Source organism: Aotus nancymaae, unplaced genomic scaffold (genome assembly GCF_030222135.1).
Source record: "Aotus nancymaae isolate 86718 unplaced genomic scaffold, 86718_ANA_hifiasm-v0.15.2.pri h1tg000032l_0, whole genome shotgun sequence".
Lineage (NCBI taxonomy): Eukaryota > Metazoa > Chordata > Mammalia > Primates > Aotidae > Aotus > Aotus nancymaae.
In genome coordinates, this window is record NW_026988445.1 from 22,748,801 (window position 1) to 22,763,236 (window position 14,436).

The following is a 14,436-nucleotide window of genomic DNA, read 5'->3' on the forward strand; positions in this document are numbered from 1 at the left end:
ATAAATGTTTATTGTCTGTAAGCTGCCCACATTATGGCATTTTGTTATAGCACCTTGAACAGACTAAGACACGCTCCTGTATTACTACTCTTACAAAATATACTTTTAAATAAACTGAGTTCTGATTTGGGCATATTTTACATTAATTTGCCTTTGGGATGTATCATATGTGGATGGAGGCTGTAAGAGTGTATTTCACCTATTTTTTGTGTCTGTGTACTTTTCTAAGTAGATTAGCTTTTATTTAAATCTGTTTCAACAAATGCTGAGCACGAACTGCATAGTAAGTAATAAGAATACAAAGATAACAAGACAATTCTAATCTTAAACATCATAAAAGAGAGATAAGGTGAAGTTAAATCTATTACAACACGGTACAGTAAGGTGGGACTAGTGATACGTACTATGCAGTATACAGAAAGTGATGATTTTTAAAAAATTATTCTGTAAGGTAGATAAGAAACAAGAAATTACTACAAATGGAGCTGACTTTAAGCTTCATGAAAAATAAGGTAGATTCTCCCCGTGCTCTTAATAGCAAAAAGTATGTACTCTAATTTAAAATTGTACATATTTTATATCACTCCCCTTTCCCTTTCTCCTTTCTGTTCTAATGATAAGCCCTCAATAGATTCTATTAACCCATAGAACTATCTCTCATGTCTTAGTGATTTTTACAGTGACATGTGATTTATGAAATTCATTCTTAAATCTCGTATGTGATTTCAAAATATTAGGCAATGCTTGTCCCAGAGGCACAGTTTGTAAGATAAGAGGAAGGGCTATGGAATTGCACCACTCGGCCTTAAATCCTAGTAGTGCTACTTTCTAAAAATGTATTTTTGTGTACTTGATCTCAGTTTGCGTCATTAAATGTGAACTCTTATTGTTACTATTGTTATGTCAATATTGCTATTGAGAGCATTTCATTAGTGGTAAATGAAATAGTATGTTTGTGTTTATAGCACTTCGACCTGTAAGTGGGAAGGAAAGAATATTTCCATCAGCCTCAGAAATGGGAAGTAATATACACCAAAGGCCACAAATCTATTTATAACTCTTGTGATTATTTTTGCCCAAAGGTTCTTCAAGCATAAACCAATATTATTTGAACTGTTAACATAGATTGTTCATTCTCCATTACTTACCTTATAGTGTTCTTTTTCAACTATTATCTTGTTAAGCTTCTTTGTCTTTTTTTCTGTTATGATTTCCTATGTGACTATAAAGCAATTTTCTATCATGTATAAACTCCTCTGACTAAAGGAACACTTTTTATAGCATCATTTTATATAAGGAATATAAATGGATGAGTGATTCTGAGCCTGAATTCCTCAGATTTTTTCCACCGGGGCTCAGTACTCCCTCAGGGACATACGTGTGGTCCGTGGTCGATGGCAGTCTCTGGCACAGCCGGCCGGGATTGACATTCTGGCCTCACCACTGAGTAGCTAGCTAGTTAAGTGAGCTTGGGTAAACTGGTTAACCTTTGTATGCTGCAGTTTTCTCATCTTGAACATGAAGCTGGTATGAGCATCTGCTTTGAAAGAATGTTGTGAGTGTTCTGGTTATGATGCTTGTATATCACATGGCAGCAGACAAGAGAAGAAGGAGGAGCCAAGTGAAAGGGGTTTCCCCTTATAAAATCACCAGATCTTGTGAGACTTATTCACTACCACGAGAAACGTATGGGGGAAAACGCCCTCATGATTCAGTTATCTCCCTCTGGTTCCCTCCCACAACATGAGTGAATTATGGGAGCTACAATTCAAGATGAAATTTGGGTGGGGACACAGACATGATAATGGATCAAGGGGAGTAAGTTGAGATGATTGCCATGGATTCTAGCTTGGGTCTCCAAGTCGATAGCTGTGTTAGGTGAGGTAAAGACCATAGGAGTGCTGGGGACAGCAAGGAGAGAATAATGACTTTGATTTTATATGTTGTGGTAGGCAAAATTATGACTCCCGAATATGTCCACCCACTCCTCACTACAACTGTATGGGAACTATGGCGTTGATGGTAGATATGGTGGTAGCAGTGATAATTATAGTATACTAGCAATGAGAATAGCCATTTAGTAAAATTCCTGATCCATTTCTTTGTGTCAGGAACTTTGCTAAGGCTTTTACATCCATTACCTAATTTCATACCAGCCTTTGAGGCAGGTGGTCTATTTAGCATATTAAAAGAAAAACTTCAGACAAATTAAACTTAACAGAGTTTACTTGAGCAGAGAACCAATGGCAGTCCCTGGAACCAGGACAGGTCCATTGAGATTCCAGAACTGCCATGTGGCTGGATAACATTTATAGACAAAAAGGGAAGTGATGCTCAGAAAGTGGAAGTGAGGTACGGAAATAGCTGGATTCATTCCAGCATGGCGTTTGCCTTCTTTGAACAAGGTTTGAACGGTGTCCTCATGGCGAAGGCGCAGAAGCCAAGGTACTGTCAAAACTGACCTGTGAGTTTAGTATCACTCATGAGCCTATTATTAATTACAGCCTATGTTACACTCACTTTTGTTTTACAAGCATGATAATGAGCTATATTTTCATTTTGGTTTTAGTTTGTTTTTTGTTTATCCATTTTTAATACGAAAATATACACAATTATGAAATATATCAAGATATGGTTTTAGATTTATAAATGAGGCAGAGCTCATTTCTATGGTACACTTTCACATAATATGGCATTGGATGGAAGGAGGTAAGTGCCCAGGATGGTAGTGAAACTTCCTTCAAATTGATGAAGAGATGTATTTCATTTTTTTAAAGCTTTGATTCAGAAATTAAAGAAGTCTCTTCCTTGAGGATTGCCATATGCATTATTGAATACCATATGATATACTGTTATAATTTAAAAGTTGGTTTTATTTTATCCTAACATTTGACCATCAAGACATTTCTAAATATTGATGTCTTTCATTAACTCTTGTTTGCATGAGGAAGAGTAAATTTCATTACAGCCAATTTGGATTTGTAAGAAACTCAAACATTTAATGGTCCTTTGCATAAGATAATGTTTCAGAATTTTGGATTTATCACATAATATGTCAAATTCTGATAGTTAATTTTTGGAATCATCAATCATAAATCATTTTCAGACACTCAAATATAATTTTAATGTGGGAGATGTGTTTGCGACATCATTTTCTAGAGAAACTTACCAGTTTTATGTGAGGAAACACTATGTTTGGAAGTTTGCATTATAGTTTTAAAGTATAATTTAAGTCTCTCTTTACAAGGTTTTTAATGCGGCACTATTTTTTCCATAAATGATCTAGGTTTCTGTAGACGCTGCCCATGGTTACAGTCCCCGGGCCATTGACATGAGCAATGTTACGCTATCTAGAGACTTGCATGTAAGTACTGCTAACTTTTAAAACTTGTCTCCAAATTTAATTTTTGAGAAGCATTATGTAACACTTTCCTGCATATATTTCACAGCATGGTTTATTTGACTGTGGTGATCTCATAATGGATCCACAGTAATTTTTTAGTACTATCGAAATTGATAGCTAGGCATGGTGGCGTGTGCCCGTAGCAGCTACTTGGGAGGCTGAGGTGGGAGAATCGCTTGGACCTGGAGGTGGAGGTTGCAGTGAGCTGGGATTGCACCACTGCACTCCAGCCTGAGTGACAGAGTGAGACTCAGTCTCAAAACAAAAACAACAAAAACAAAAAAGCCAAGTTGATACAACTTTTTCTAGGGTAGTACAGCCATGTAATATATTTTCCTTAGAGATAATAGCCATTTAAAAATCTCTATGTTAAATAGTTGTTTGTGAGAAGAGAGTAAGTGGTCAATAATGCTCTGTGCAAAGTCCGCCTTCTTTTAATTTTTCCAGAGAAATTGATCACATTTGCTTGCTTCATTCATAGTCTCGTCTGTTCTTTTTTGTCACTAAGCAACCTACTTCGAAATACCAGATTTGAAAGTAAGATGGAATTTATTGCCTTGAGACATAAAGTTAATAGGTCAATATGGTGTTCAAATAATATATTATCATTGTTGGTAACTATTGTTCCAAGAGAAATAAGGATGTAAATATAAAGTGTGCATGTTGTTGAATTGTTTGGTTTGCCATTTGTTATTGCTCCCATATGAATGTATTAAAATGACACAGTAAGCTTGAAAATCAAATGTGAAAAGAATCTTAGAGGTAATCTTATCAAAACCCAAAAGGTCACAGAAAGATGAACTTGGGTAGTCTAAAATCTTCTTTTAATGCTGTGGAAATTAAAACAAGAACTTGTAAATAAAATATTCTTTGCTGAAGTCCATAGCTATTTTGGTTTCATTATTGAATTAATGTTCTCATTATGAATAACAATGACCAATCTCATCTGCTGTTTAGTTACTCTATAATATTGCAAATCCTTACAGTTCTCTGGGATTCAGATTCTAAAGAAGAGTGTTTCATTATCTTTTAAATGTATCATAGCACTAATACTCTATGAGTTACTCCTTTAAGGCATATTTTGATATTACATATTAGCATGGCTGGGCATGGTGGCTCACACCTGTAATCTCAGCACTTTGGGAGGCTGAGGCGGGTGGATCACAAGGTCAGGAGTTAGAGACTAACCTGGCCAGGATGGTGAAACCCCATCTCTACTAAAAATACAAAAATTAGCCAGGCGTGATGGTGTGTGCCTGTAATATCCCGGCTACTCGGGAGGCTGAGGCAAGAGAATTGCTTGAACCCGGGAGGCGGAGGTTGTAGTGAGCTGAGATCGCACCACTGCACTCTAGCCTCGGCGACAGAGCAAGACCCTGTCTCAAAAAAGAAAAAAAAAAAAAAAGAAAAGAAAGAAAGCAATGTCCTTTTTTACTTATTGAAATAATAAATATTTTTGTTCATTTAAGGCTATGGCAGAAATGATGGCTGAAAATTACCATAATATATGGGCAAAGAAAAAGAAAATGGAGTTGGAGTCCAAAGGTAATATTTTCTAAAAACCTTTATTAAAAAATAATCAGTGATCAACTACATGAGTATATGGATGAAGTAGTCTTTTTAACATAAAAGCTTATTATAACTTTTTAAAATTAGAATGGTTCAAATGTGCCTGTAACAGATTGAAGGTGGAAATGCTGTAATTTCCTAGCTGCTAGTATATATTTTCTTGTGTGTCAGAATTTTGACGGCTGTCTTTTACCCATTTTAGCTTAGAGATTTCTATACGTCTCATCCTGATATCTGAGTTGTTCTATGAATTACTTAGACTTCCGTCCCTGACTCTCTTCCCCAGCTTACATGGTCTCCTGTCTCCTCCCTTTTTATTTTCTATCTCGGCCTCTTTCTTTGTCTAGTCCAGCTATGTTACTGTCTCTTACATGCTATTGCTTGCACTTTTCCCCGTTTTTTTTTTTTTATTTATTATTATTCTTAATGTTATCTTGGTTATTTCTCTCTCTCTTTTTTTTTTCTTTTGAGACGGAGTTTTGCTGTGTTGCCAGGCTGGAGTGCAGTGGCACAATCTCAGCTCACTGCAGCCTCTGCTGGGTTCAAGCAATTTTCTTGCCTCAGCCTCCCGAATAGCTGGAACTACAGGCACGCGTCACCACGCCCAGCTAATTTTTGTATTTTTAGTAGAGACGGGGTTTCACTATGTTGGTCAGGCTGATCTGGAACTCCTGATCTCATGATCCATCCGCCTCCGCCTCCCAAAGTGCTGGGATTACAGGCGTGAGCCACTGTGCCCAGCCAGATTTTACATTTTTAAATTGCCAATTTCAAAATGCTGCTCAGGGATAATATGCCTGTATTCTAAAACCACCCCATAAATGTTTGGTAAATGAGTGATCAATTCACTTTTTGGCTCATGGATGTATAGATGAATGGATGGATGGCAGATGAGTCACAGAGTTCTGTTTTGTGAAATTCTTGACAGGGCATTGCCTGCATAACTCGTAAACAAAATCACTGCTTATGACATGAGCGGATTATATGGAAAAAAATCTTCCTTTTTTTCTCAACTATGTTTCAGCCACTATGGTAGAGTTAAAATTAAAAATAATAAGCAGCTATCTTATTACAAGTTGACTCTCCCTTACGTAAAATGTTTGGAACCAAAACTGTTAGAAATTTTTTATTTTTTCAGATTTTTAAATATTTGCATATACTTACTGGTTCAGGATCCCAGGTCCAAAATCCGAACTTTTAAATGCTCCATTGAGCGTTTCCTTTGAGTATCATGTAGACATTCAAAAAGTTTGTGATTTTGAAACATCTGGATTTTGGATTTTTAGATTAGATATACTCAACTTATATGCTTTTCTAAATAAGCATGATAGAAGACCATCATTACTTTAAATTTCTGAGCCAGGCCAATGTTTGTTTTATTTAAGCCATACCATTTGTAAATGGGATGACCATACTTCTGCATACAACTTGTATTGGCTCAAATGTCTATTGTGTAGTTGGGAAACTAACCCAGTTGCCGCAGACTAAGTGGCGAGGTAGGGGAAATTTGTCCTTACGGTCTTTAATTCTCTTACTGCCCACATGGATCTCATTTTAAAACAGGAAATTGTTTAGAACCAAAATATCAGACCAGTAGGAAAGATGTTGAAATATACAGTCCTGGATCCTGGCTTTTAGGTTATTGAGATTAACAAACCAGAGAAATGAGTCTTGGAAATAGAAGTTAGGTTACAGACTGTGGACAGTTTCAGAATAGAAACTATATGTGTCTTTTTATCGAAGTTGTTTTCTCGATCAGGGACATTAATAGTGGGGAGGAGCCTCATAGCTAGCAGTTGTAGGCAGTGGAAGGAATCTGTCACCACCCAATATCCTGATCCTGGTGTGTGTGTGTGTGTGTGTGTGTGTGTGTGTGTAATAGAAATGAGAAGTCAGAAACAGTAAAAGAATCAGTCCCAAAGCTGCACAATTTTGTTTTCACCATTCTGTTCTCTTTCAACATCCCTGCATCTGTGCAGAGAAGATGAATCTGCTTTAGGACAAATTTTTTAAATGCCTCTTTTGCTTGCTTTAGTCATCTGATCGTCAGTGCTCTTTTGGAGTCTACAAAAGTCTGAGGGAAAATCAGATGCCATAAAGAGTTAATAGAAATAAAGGAGTGTAAATCCAAAAAGTATGATCAGTGCTCCCAAATTAGTAAAAAACGTCATTTTCCCACTGCCACTTCAAGTGTTTTGTACTATGATCACCTGTTTTTAAGCCACAGACAACTCACTGGTGTCAAGTGTTTTTTTACCCTTTAGTATGAATGGGTTCATGAGTCCATGCTAGTATGTTTGGTAATATCCTTGGAATTACTGCTAATATATTTACCTCTCCATATAGCTAGTTTCCTTCAGCACAAGATGTCTACACCTATGTCATAAATAGGAAAGATGAGGGTAGAAGAGCAAGGTAAATGTCCATGGTCACACTGCTTGTTAGAAGCACAGTAGGTTTCAGTCACCTGGCAGGCTTTAAAATACCTTAGCCATCTACATCAGGGGAGGTCTAATAGGGTGCGAAGAGTTAATGAGTACTTTGTATTCCTAGGATTTTTAAATTATAGACCTCTTTCTGTGTCTCTCTCTTTCTCTCCCCACTTCCCCCCCTCAATAACTTATTGGTCTGTGGCCCCCAAGTCACAGATGACAAATTAAGTTGCCAAATTAATAGCATTCTCTAGGACTAAATGCAGTTATGGAGTTTAAACTAGGTGATGGTTGATTAAATCAGGGTGATTGAATTTGATGCTTGAGTTTAAAAATATTTTTGCTTTTGTATTTAACTGATACATAATTATCTATATTTATGAGTTACAGTGATATTTGCATACATGTATACAGTGTGTAATGATCAAATCAGGATAATCAGTATATCTATCACCTCAAATACTTATCATTTCTTTGTGTTGGGCGCATTCAAAATCTGCTTTTGTAGCTATTTGAAAATACATAATAAATTGTTAATTATAGTAGCCTAATAAAGAGTCCTGTTAAATTACATCTTTGATGAGGACAGAGGTCAGATTTGGTTCCTACTAAACTTAGTAACATATTCTATACCCTTTTGCTGTTCACAAGTGTTTGTCACCATTGTCTTCTGATACCTGTATTATGCTTGGTATTACTAATAAACTGTGAAGTAACTGATTACTCCTTGCTATAGCATTCGTTAAGTTGGTAGTTCTTGATCACTACCTTGCATTTACAATAGCACAGTGTCATCTAATGGTATTAAATGAAGTTCAGCGGGTGATTCGATGTCTGTAGATGGCGCTCTCAGTCAAAGCCAGCAGAACATTTCCTCCTTTGCTTGCTTATTTATCGTGTAGGGCAAATCCAACATTTGTGATTGTTGCAGTAGCTCCTGACTAACTGTATTGGAAACTGATTTAATAGGCTGTATGTTGTTATAATTCAAACAATATTTGTTCTCAATTATTCTTCCTGGAATTTCCCTTCCTTGAAATTCCCTTAGCAGTTGTATTTCAAGGTAGTTCAGCTTCCCACACAATATATATTACCATACATGTTTTGTAAGTGTTAAATGTGCAGTATACCATGCTGTTCAGTCTGCTGCTGCTTTAATAGCATTCTTTGTAGCATATCTTTACATTTGAAATTAACAGACCATGTTTAAATATGTTTATAATTTTTGCAACATTTTAACCCACATTTTAACATAATTTACAATTTTAGAAAGGTTTTATTTCTTATTAGTGTTTTTAAATTTACATATTTTCTAGAAGTTTTAAATCTGATAGACTTCTTTTAGTAAGTATTTCTTACCAAGATAAGTATACTAGAAATCTAGACTCTTGCTAAAATTTACTAGCTCAAATGTTTTAAAGTCAAGTATTAGACAATTAAGCATGATCCACTTTTAATTTAGCACATCCACCTACGGTTTTTATATATTTATAAATAATGTGACTACAAAGTACTCTCTGATCTGAGAGATATAATAAAAATTCCATATTTAAGACTTTCTCTTCTCTCTGTGGGGCAGAAAATGAAGCATATCCAGCTAAGTATGATTTAGCATTTATTTCCACTCTCCACGTTCAGAATTGCTTTGAACAGAGAAGAGAATACAGCTGCCTTCCTCTCATTGACGAATGCAGATATTATTGACACTCAGTATTACAAACGCATGCATGTTCATAGTTTGTTTTTTCTTTGAGACTGAGTCTTGCTCTGTCGCCCAAGCTGGAGTGTAGTGGCATGATCTCGGCTCACTGTAACCTCCGCCTCCCAGGTTCAAACGATTCTCCTGCCTCATCCTCCCAAGTAGCTGAGACAACAGGCGTGTGCCACCATGCCTGGCTAATTTTTTTGTATTTTTAGTAGAGAAGAGGTTTCACTGTATTAGCCAGGCTGGTCTCAAACTCCTGACTTCATGATCCACCCACCTCAGCCTCCCATAGTGCTGGGATTACAGGCATGAGCCACCATGCCTGGCCGCATATTCATGTTTTAACTGCCTCTTAGAAGGCATATGCACAGTCTTTCTTTGAATAATTTTCCTGAATTAATTGAAACATTAAAGGCAGACAGAAGAGTCTTATATCCTCTATGTATTACTAAAGGATATGAAAAGTTTTATAGTGTGGTCCAATTATATATCTGTGTCTCATCTCAGATTATTTTTAAACTGCTATGCTGTGTTCTTGTCCTGACATACGCTTAGGAGGAGGAAACCATCCCCTGCTGGTTCCCTATGACACACTGACAGCCAAAGAGAAAGCCAAGGATAGAGAAAAAGCACAGGACATCCTCAAGTTCTTGCAGATCAATGGATATGCTGTATCCAGGTAAAAGTACACATACCCTGATTACACTCTTTTCGTAAGAGTGAATATTTTAAAATCCTCATCATATTTAAAGCTGCAAATGAATTCAATGATCCGTTTACATCTTAGAACTACTATTTAGTATGTTTAAAATAACACACATCAGAAACATTAACACCCCTAGCTGTGTGCCACATATCTGAGTTCCTTTTGCTGTTTATATTAAATCACCATCCATCATTTAGGCAAAATCACTCGGCAAAAAATCAGACTCTGTTTTTGTAAATGCAACATTTGTTGCATAGTAAGAGAGTTATTCACTGAAACTTCATATCATATGCAAAATATTCTTTATACATTAAATCTTTTTTCCTTGAACTACAAGAATATTAGATAAACTTCAAAATTATATATATATAAACTTATATATATAAAAAAATCTATATGTGTGTATATATATATACACACATATATAAACATAATGTTATATATAAACATATAACACATATATGTTATACAATATGTGTTAATATGTATTAACGTATATAAATGTGTGTGTATATATATAAACATGTGTGTATATATATAAACATATATATAAAACATTGTGTGTGTGTACACACACACACACACACACACACACACACAGAATTTTACCTTCTAAGAGACTTTGTACAAATTGCTTTCCATATTTCATTTTTGCTGTTCCAGAGGATTTAAGGACCTGGAACTGGACACGCCTTCTATCGAGAAACGATTTGCCTACAGTTTCCTCCAACAACTCATTCGCTATGTGGATGAAGCCCATCAGTACATCCTTGAGTTTGGTAGGTACCATAGTCCCATTGCTGATAGCCCAATTTTTGTTGTTCTTAATGTTTCCAACATCAGGAGGTAAAACAACACAGACTGCTGAGCTATGTGTGATGGTATAAACCCATCTCTTCATTGTACTACTAAGTAGAGTTCAACAGTCAATATACTGACAAGTTCTTGCAGTGAGTCAAGTTTGTGAACTTTAAAAAATCTAACATATAAGCTGTTCTCTTTAATGTTTATTGGTATTTATTTTTTTCATTTTGAATAATACATTGGAAGGACATCAACATTTTAAGGGAGAGTTAAATCTTGCCTATGAAATTAATTACCCATAAGAAAAACTTCCCAAACTATGGATTTTCAAATTTGTAAACACTGTAGAGGCCTCGAATTTAGTCTTTATAGGGAAACACGTTAACACTGGAGTATCTGCAGTGCAGAATACTTTATTATGCTCTTAGGGTACAATGGAAGACCTCTTCCCCATCTGGCCCAGTGCCATCTCAGAATTTTTAAAACCTTATTCTTCAAGTCTTAGATTCAGCACAGATAATCAAAGCAGCCTGTGGTCACTTCTTTATTTTATGATCCTCCCGCATTGTTGAATTAAAATTCAGCTTGTTAATTGCTTACCTTAATGTCAGATCACCTTCCAGCCACTGCGTGGTGATATGACGTGAGGAAGTCCAGTTTGTTCCCTTTTGAAAACAGTGTGCTCTTCTGGTGCTTATTCTTTTATTTTCATTTTTGTGCTCAAGGTTTTCTCTTTGTTTTTAACACTTACTCCTTTTGTCTTTCAACACCTTTCCTCTGGGACTATTTATCTTGGATCCCTTAGCTTCAATTTTTCTTAGGATGTAAATCTAGTTTCTGGCATAGCATCAGATTAAAGTTTGTCGAAATTAGAGCTCTGGTATTTTCTTCTTTCTGGCCTCTTGTATCCTAAATGTGATGAAAGATTTTCCAGTTAAGCATTGCTCTCATGAACAACTGACTTCTCTTTCAACCTGCCTTTACAGTTCAAATGCTATATTATTGCTCTCTTCAAAGCCATCTTTTTCATAAGAACTTACTCTACAAGCTAATTTATAATCTGTAATCTCTCTATGACTCATTTGTAATTTTAAAAAATATGATTCCTGATTCATCCTAATATGTAGCCAAATTGATCTGAATTAATGAAATTTAACACAAGAACAAAAATGAGGTAGGGGTGAATTGTTGAAGCTTTTACACACAAATCTAAATATTGCAATTTCTGATCCACATTTGAAAGGATCCGATATGGATAGCAACTCTAATATCCAGTCTTGTTTTTGGAGAAGCAAAGGACAGGAGAGAAAAAAAGAGTCATCAAAGGAACAAGAAAGTTGGTTGTTTTTTACCTTCACATTGGAGAATACAAACACAAATTTGAAGGGAAGAAATGTGTTTAGGTATTATTCACACTTTATTCACATTTCTGAATAAACTCCCTAGTACAGTTTTCATATATAGGGGTGTGAGAATCTCACTCCAGGGGACATTCACCCACTTGACACATTTCATTCTTACCACAGGGTAGAGGGTCTTATAAACAGAACACTGGAGAGAAGGTAGGCTACAATGACAGAGCCCAACCAAATAACATTTTTCATAGTTTCTGGTGTTATACGTACTGTTTTCAGATGGCTTTGCCAGGGCAAATTAGGTACAAGAACGCTGTTACAGGAGCAGATAGAGCTGTGATTGTCAATATCATGTTTATTTTAATTTCCCTCTTTCGTTGTTCTCGCCTGTGAAACTGCTATATTGCCTTCTCGCTTTCTCCTTTACTTTAGTGACTTTCAGCACGTCTCTAATGTGGTCATTCCTAGACCTAAGTTAATTGTGGCAGTAAAAATATGCATATGACTTTTTATAATTTTTGTATTATACCATAGATTGTATTCCCTCCAAATCTTTTTCACATTTTGCATATAAGCATTTTTTAAAGGATGTAGTAAAAGACATTTCCTACTCATTGAAATATTAGCAGATTTGGCTGTGTACAAAATTTTGTCTTGACATAACATTATATGAGAAAGTCTCTTATATGAATCCAGCCATTTTGCATAATGTGCTTAAAAGAGATTCAGATGCCAAAGTGGCATGCAAATTACATTTGCAAGTGTTAAAAAACCACAATTTTTGGCTGGGCGCAGTGGCTCATGCCCATAATCCCAGCATTTAGGGAGTCCAAGGCAGGTGGATCATCAGATTGAGAGTTTGAGACCAGCCTGACCAACATGCAGAAACCCCGTCTCTACTAAAAATACAAAATTAGCCAGGCGTGGTGGTGCATGCCTGTAATCCCAGCTACTTGGGGGACTGAGGAAGGACAATTGCTTGAACCTGGGAGGTGGAGGTTGTGGTGAGCCAAGATCGCACCATTGCACTCCAGCCTGGGCAACAAGAGCAAAACTGTCTCAAAAAAAAAAAACCCTCTAATTTCCTTTTACTTGTTCATGGGGAGAGCATTCTGAAATTATAAAATAATTGCCTAAATTCCCTAAAAGTTATTTTGTATTTTTGTCTAAAATTTGATAAACTATTATCTCAAGTTATTTTTATTTTTATTTGTGCAAAATAACTTTTTCAAGTAAAAGTCAGCTTGGCTTTTAAGTATCTGGAAGCTCTGCTTACAAATTTTACTAAAACCTGATGTCCAATTCTGAGTTTTTTAGCTCTCCAATATGTTTTGCTTGCCTTCGTGGTTATTATAGTTTATTATTACCTCGTCTATTAACATATGCATGAAGGAGGTAAGAAAGGCCACCTTCTAAGCTAAATGTATTAGGTTAATCAATTCTTGACCTTGGATCACTTTCTAAACCATGGGGAAAACTTGGGTGTTTCTGCTTCGCTTATGGAAATTACCTTTGACACAGGTCAAAATTTCTTGATTCTTTAGCGGAATAATAATTTGTCAACCTAGTATTAAAAAATTGCTATCCTCCTCCTCATCACAGATCCTGATGGCCTGCAGTTTTTTTTAGCTTGTATATTAAAATGAGAAGCTTTAACTTTCAGTCACACCAAGAGGTTATCTTTATTATCAGAGGCCAGGGTTAATATCTAACCAATTATGTTTGTTCAATTTACACTCACTTTCCTCTCCCCAGTGAGCTTCTTTTCTTAAAGGGTACTGAAGATGAGGGTTTTATACTTTATTCTATTCCATTTTCCCCTCTCTGTGTTAATAAGATCTCAAAGCTACACAAACGTGTTTGTGTTTCTAACCATAACTATGATTTGTCCTCAATAGCTTTTGAAATTTAGATTTGGGTATTTAAAAATCCTTTTATTGTTGATGACACTATTTGCCTTTATAGTTTTGGTTGGCTTTTTACATTCAGTTTAGTGGGATAATACATTTAGCAGTGTTTTCTAACCTTTGTGTTATGGATGAATATCTTGCAATGTTTCAAGTGCAGCATTTACCTAAAAACTCTTCACATCTACAGATGGTGGCAGCAGAGGCAAAGGAGAACATTTCCCTTATGAACAAGAAATCAAGTTCTTTGCAAAAGTACAGTATACAGTCTATCTTTTTTTTGCTTCAATATATTTGTTTACATACTATACTCATTAGATCGTTGCCCTTTTCAGAACATACTTGTCTACAAATTTGTATTTTACTGCACATGAATATTCTGTGGCATGAAAAGCATGAATCATCTTCCCAGCATACTTGGTCAGACTTTAACTCTGCATTCCCTACCATATTCCTTCTTCAAATGACTTCATTCTTTCTGAGGTTTAATTCAGTTTGCATTTTTTTGGTTTTATCATATGACATAGAATAAAAATATCTGTTTTTTAGGTATTT

At 35.8% G+C, this 14,436-nt stretch overlaps 1 protein-coding gene across 6 annotated transcripts in view; it reads left to right on the top strand.

The window, feature by feature from the left end:
- The window catches only part of RYR2 (ryanodine receptor 2), a 784,705-nt gene that overhangs the window by 598,923 nt on the left and 171,346 nt on the right, over positions 1 to 14,436 (top strand). For all 6 annotated transcript variants that reach the window (XM_064383634.1, XM_064383629.1, XM_064383631.1 and 3 more), the window contains 5 exons: positions 3,287 to 3,364; positions 4,873 to 4,948; positions 9,665 to 9,788; positions 10,479 to 10,594; positions 14,072 to 14,136. In XM_064383634.1, coding sequence (XP_064239704.1) covers positions 3,287 to 3,364; positions 4,873 to 4,948; positions 9,665 to 9,788; positions 10,479 to 10,594; positions 14,072 to 14,136 — 459 coding nt within the window. The remainder of the gene's footprint in view (positions 1 to 3,286; positions 3,365 to 4,872; positions 4,949 to 9,664; positions 9,789 to 10,478; positions 10,595 to 14,071; positions 14,137 to 14,436) is intronic.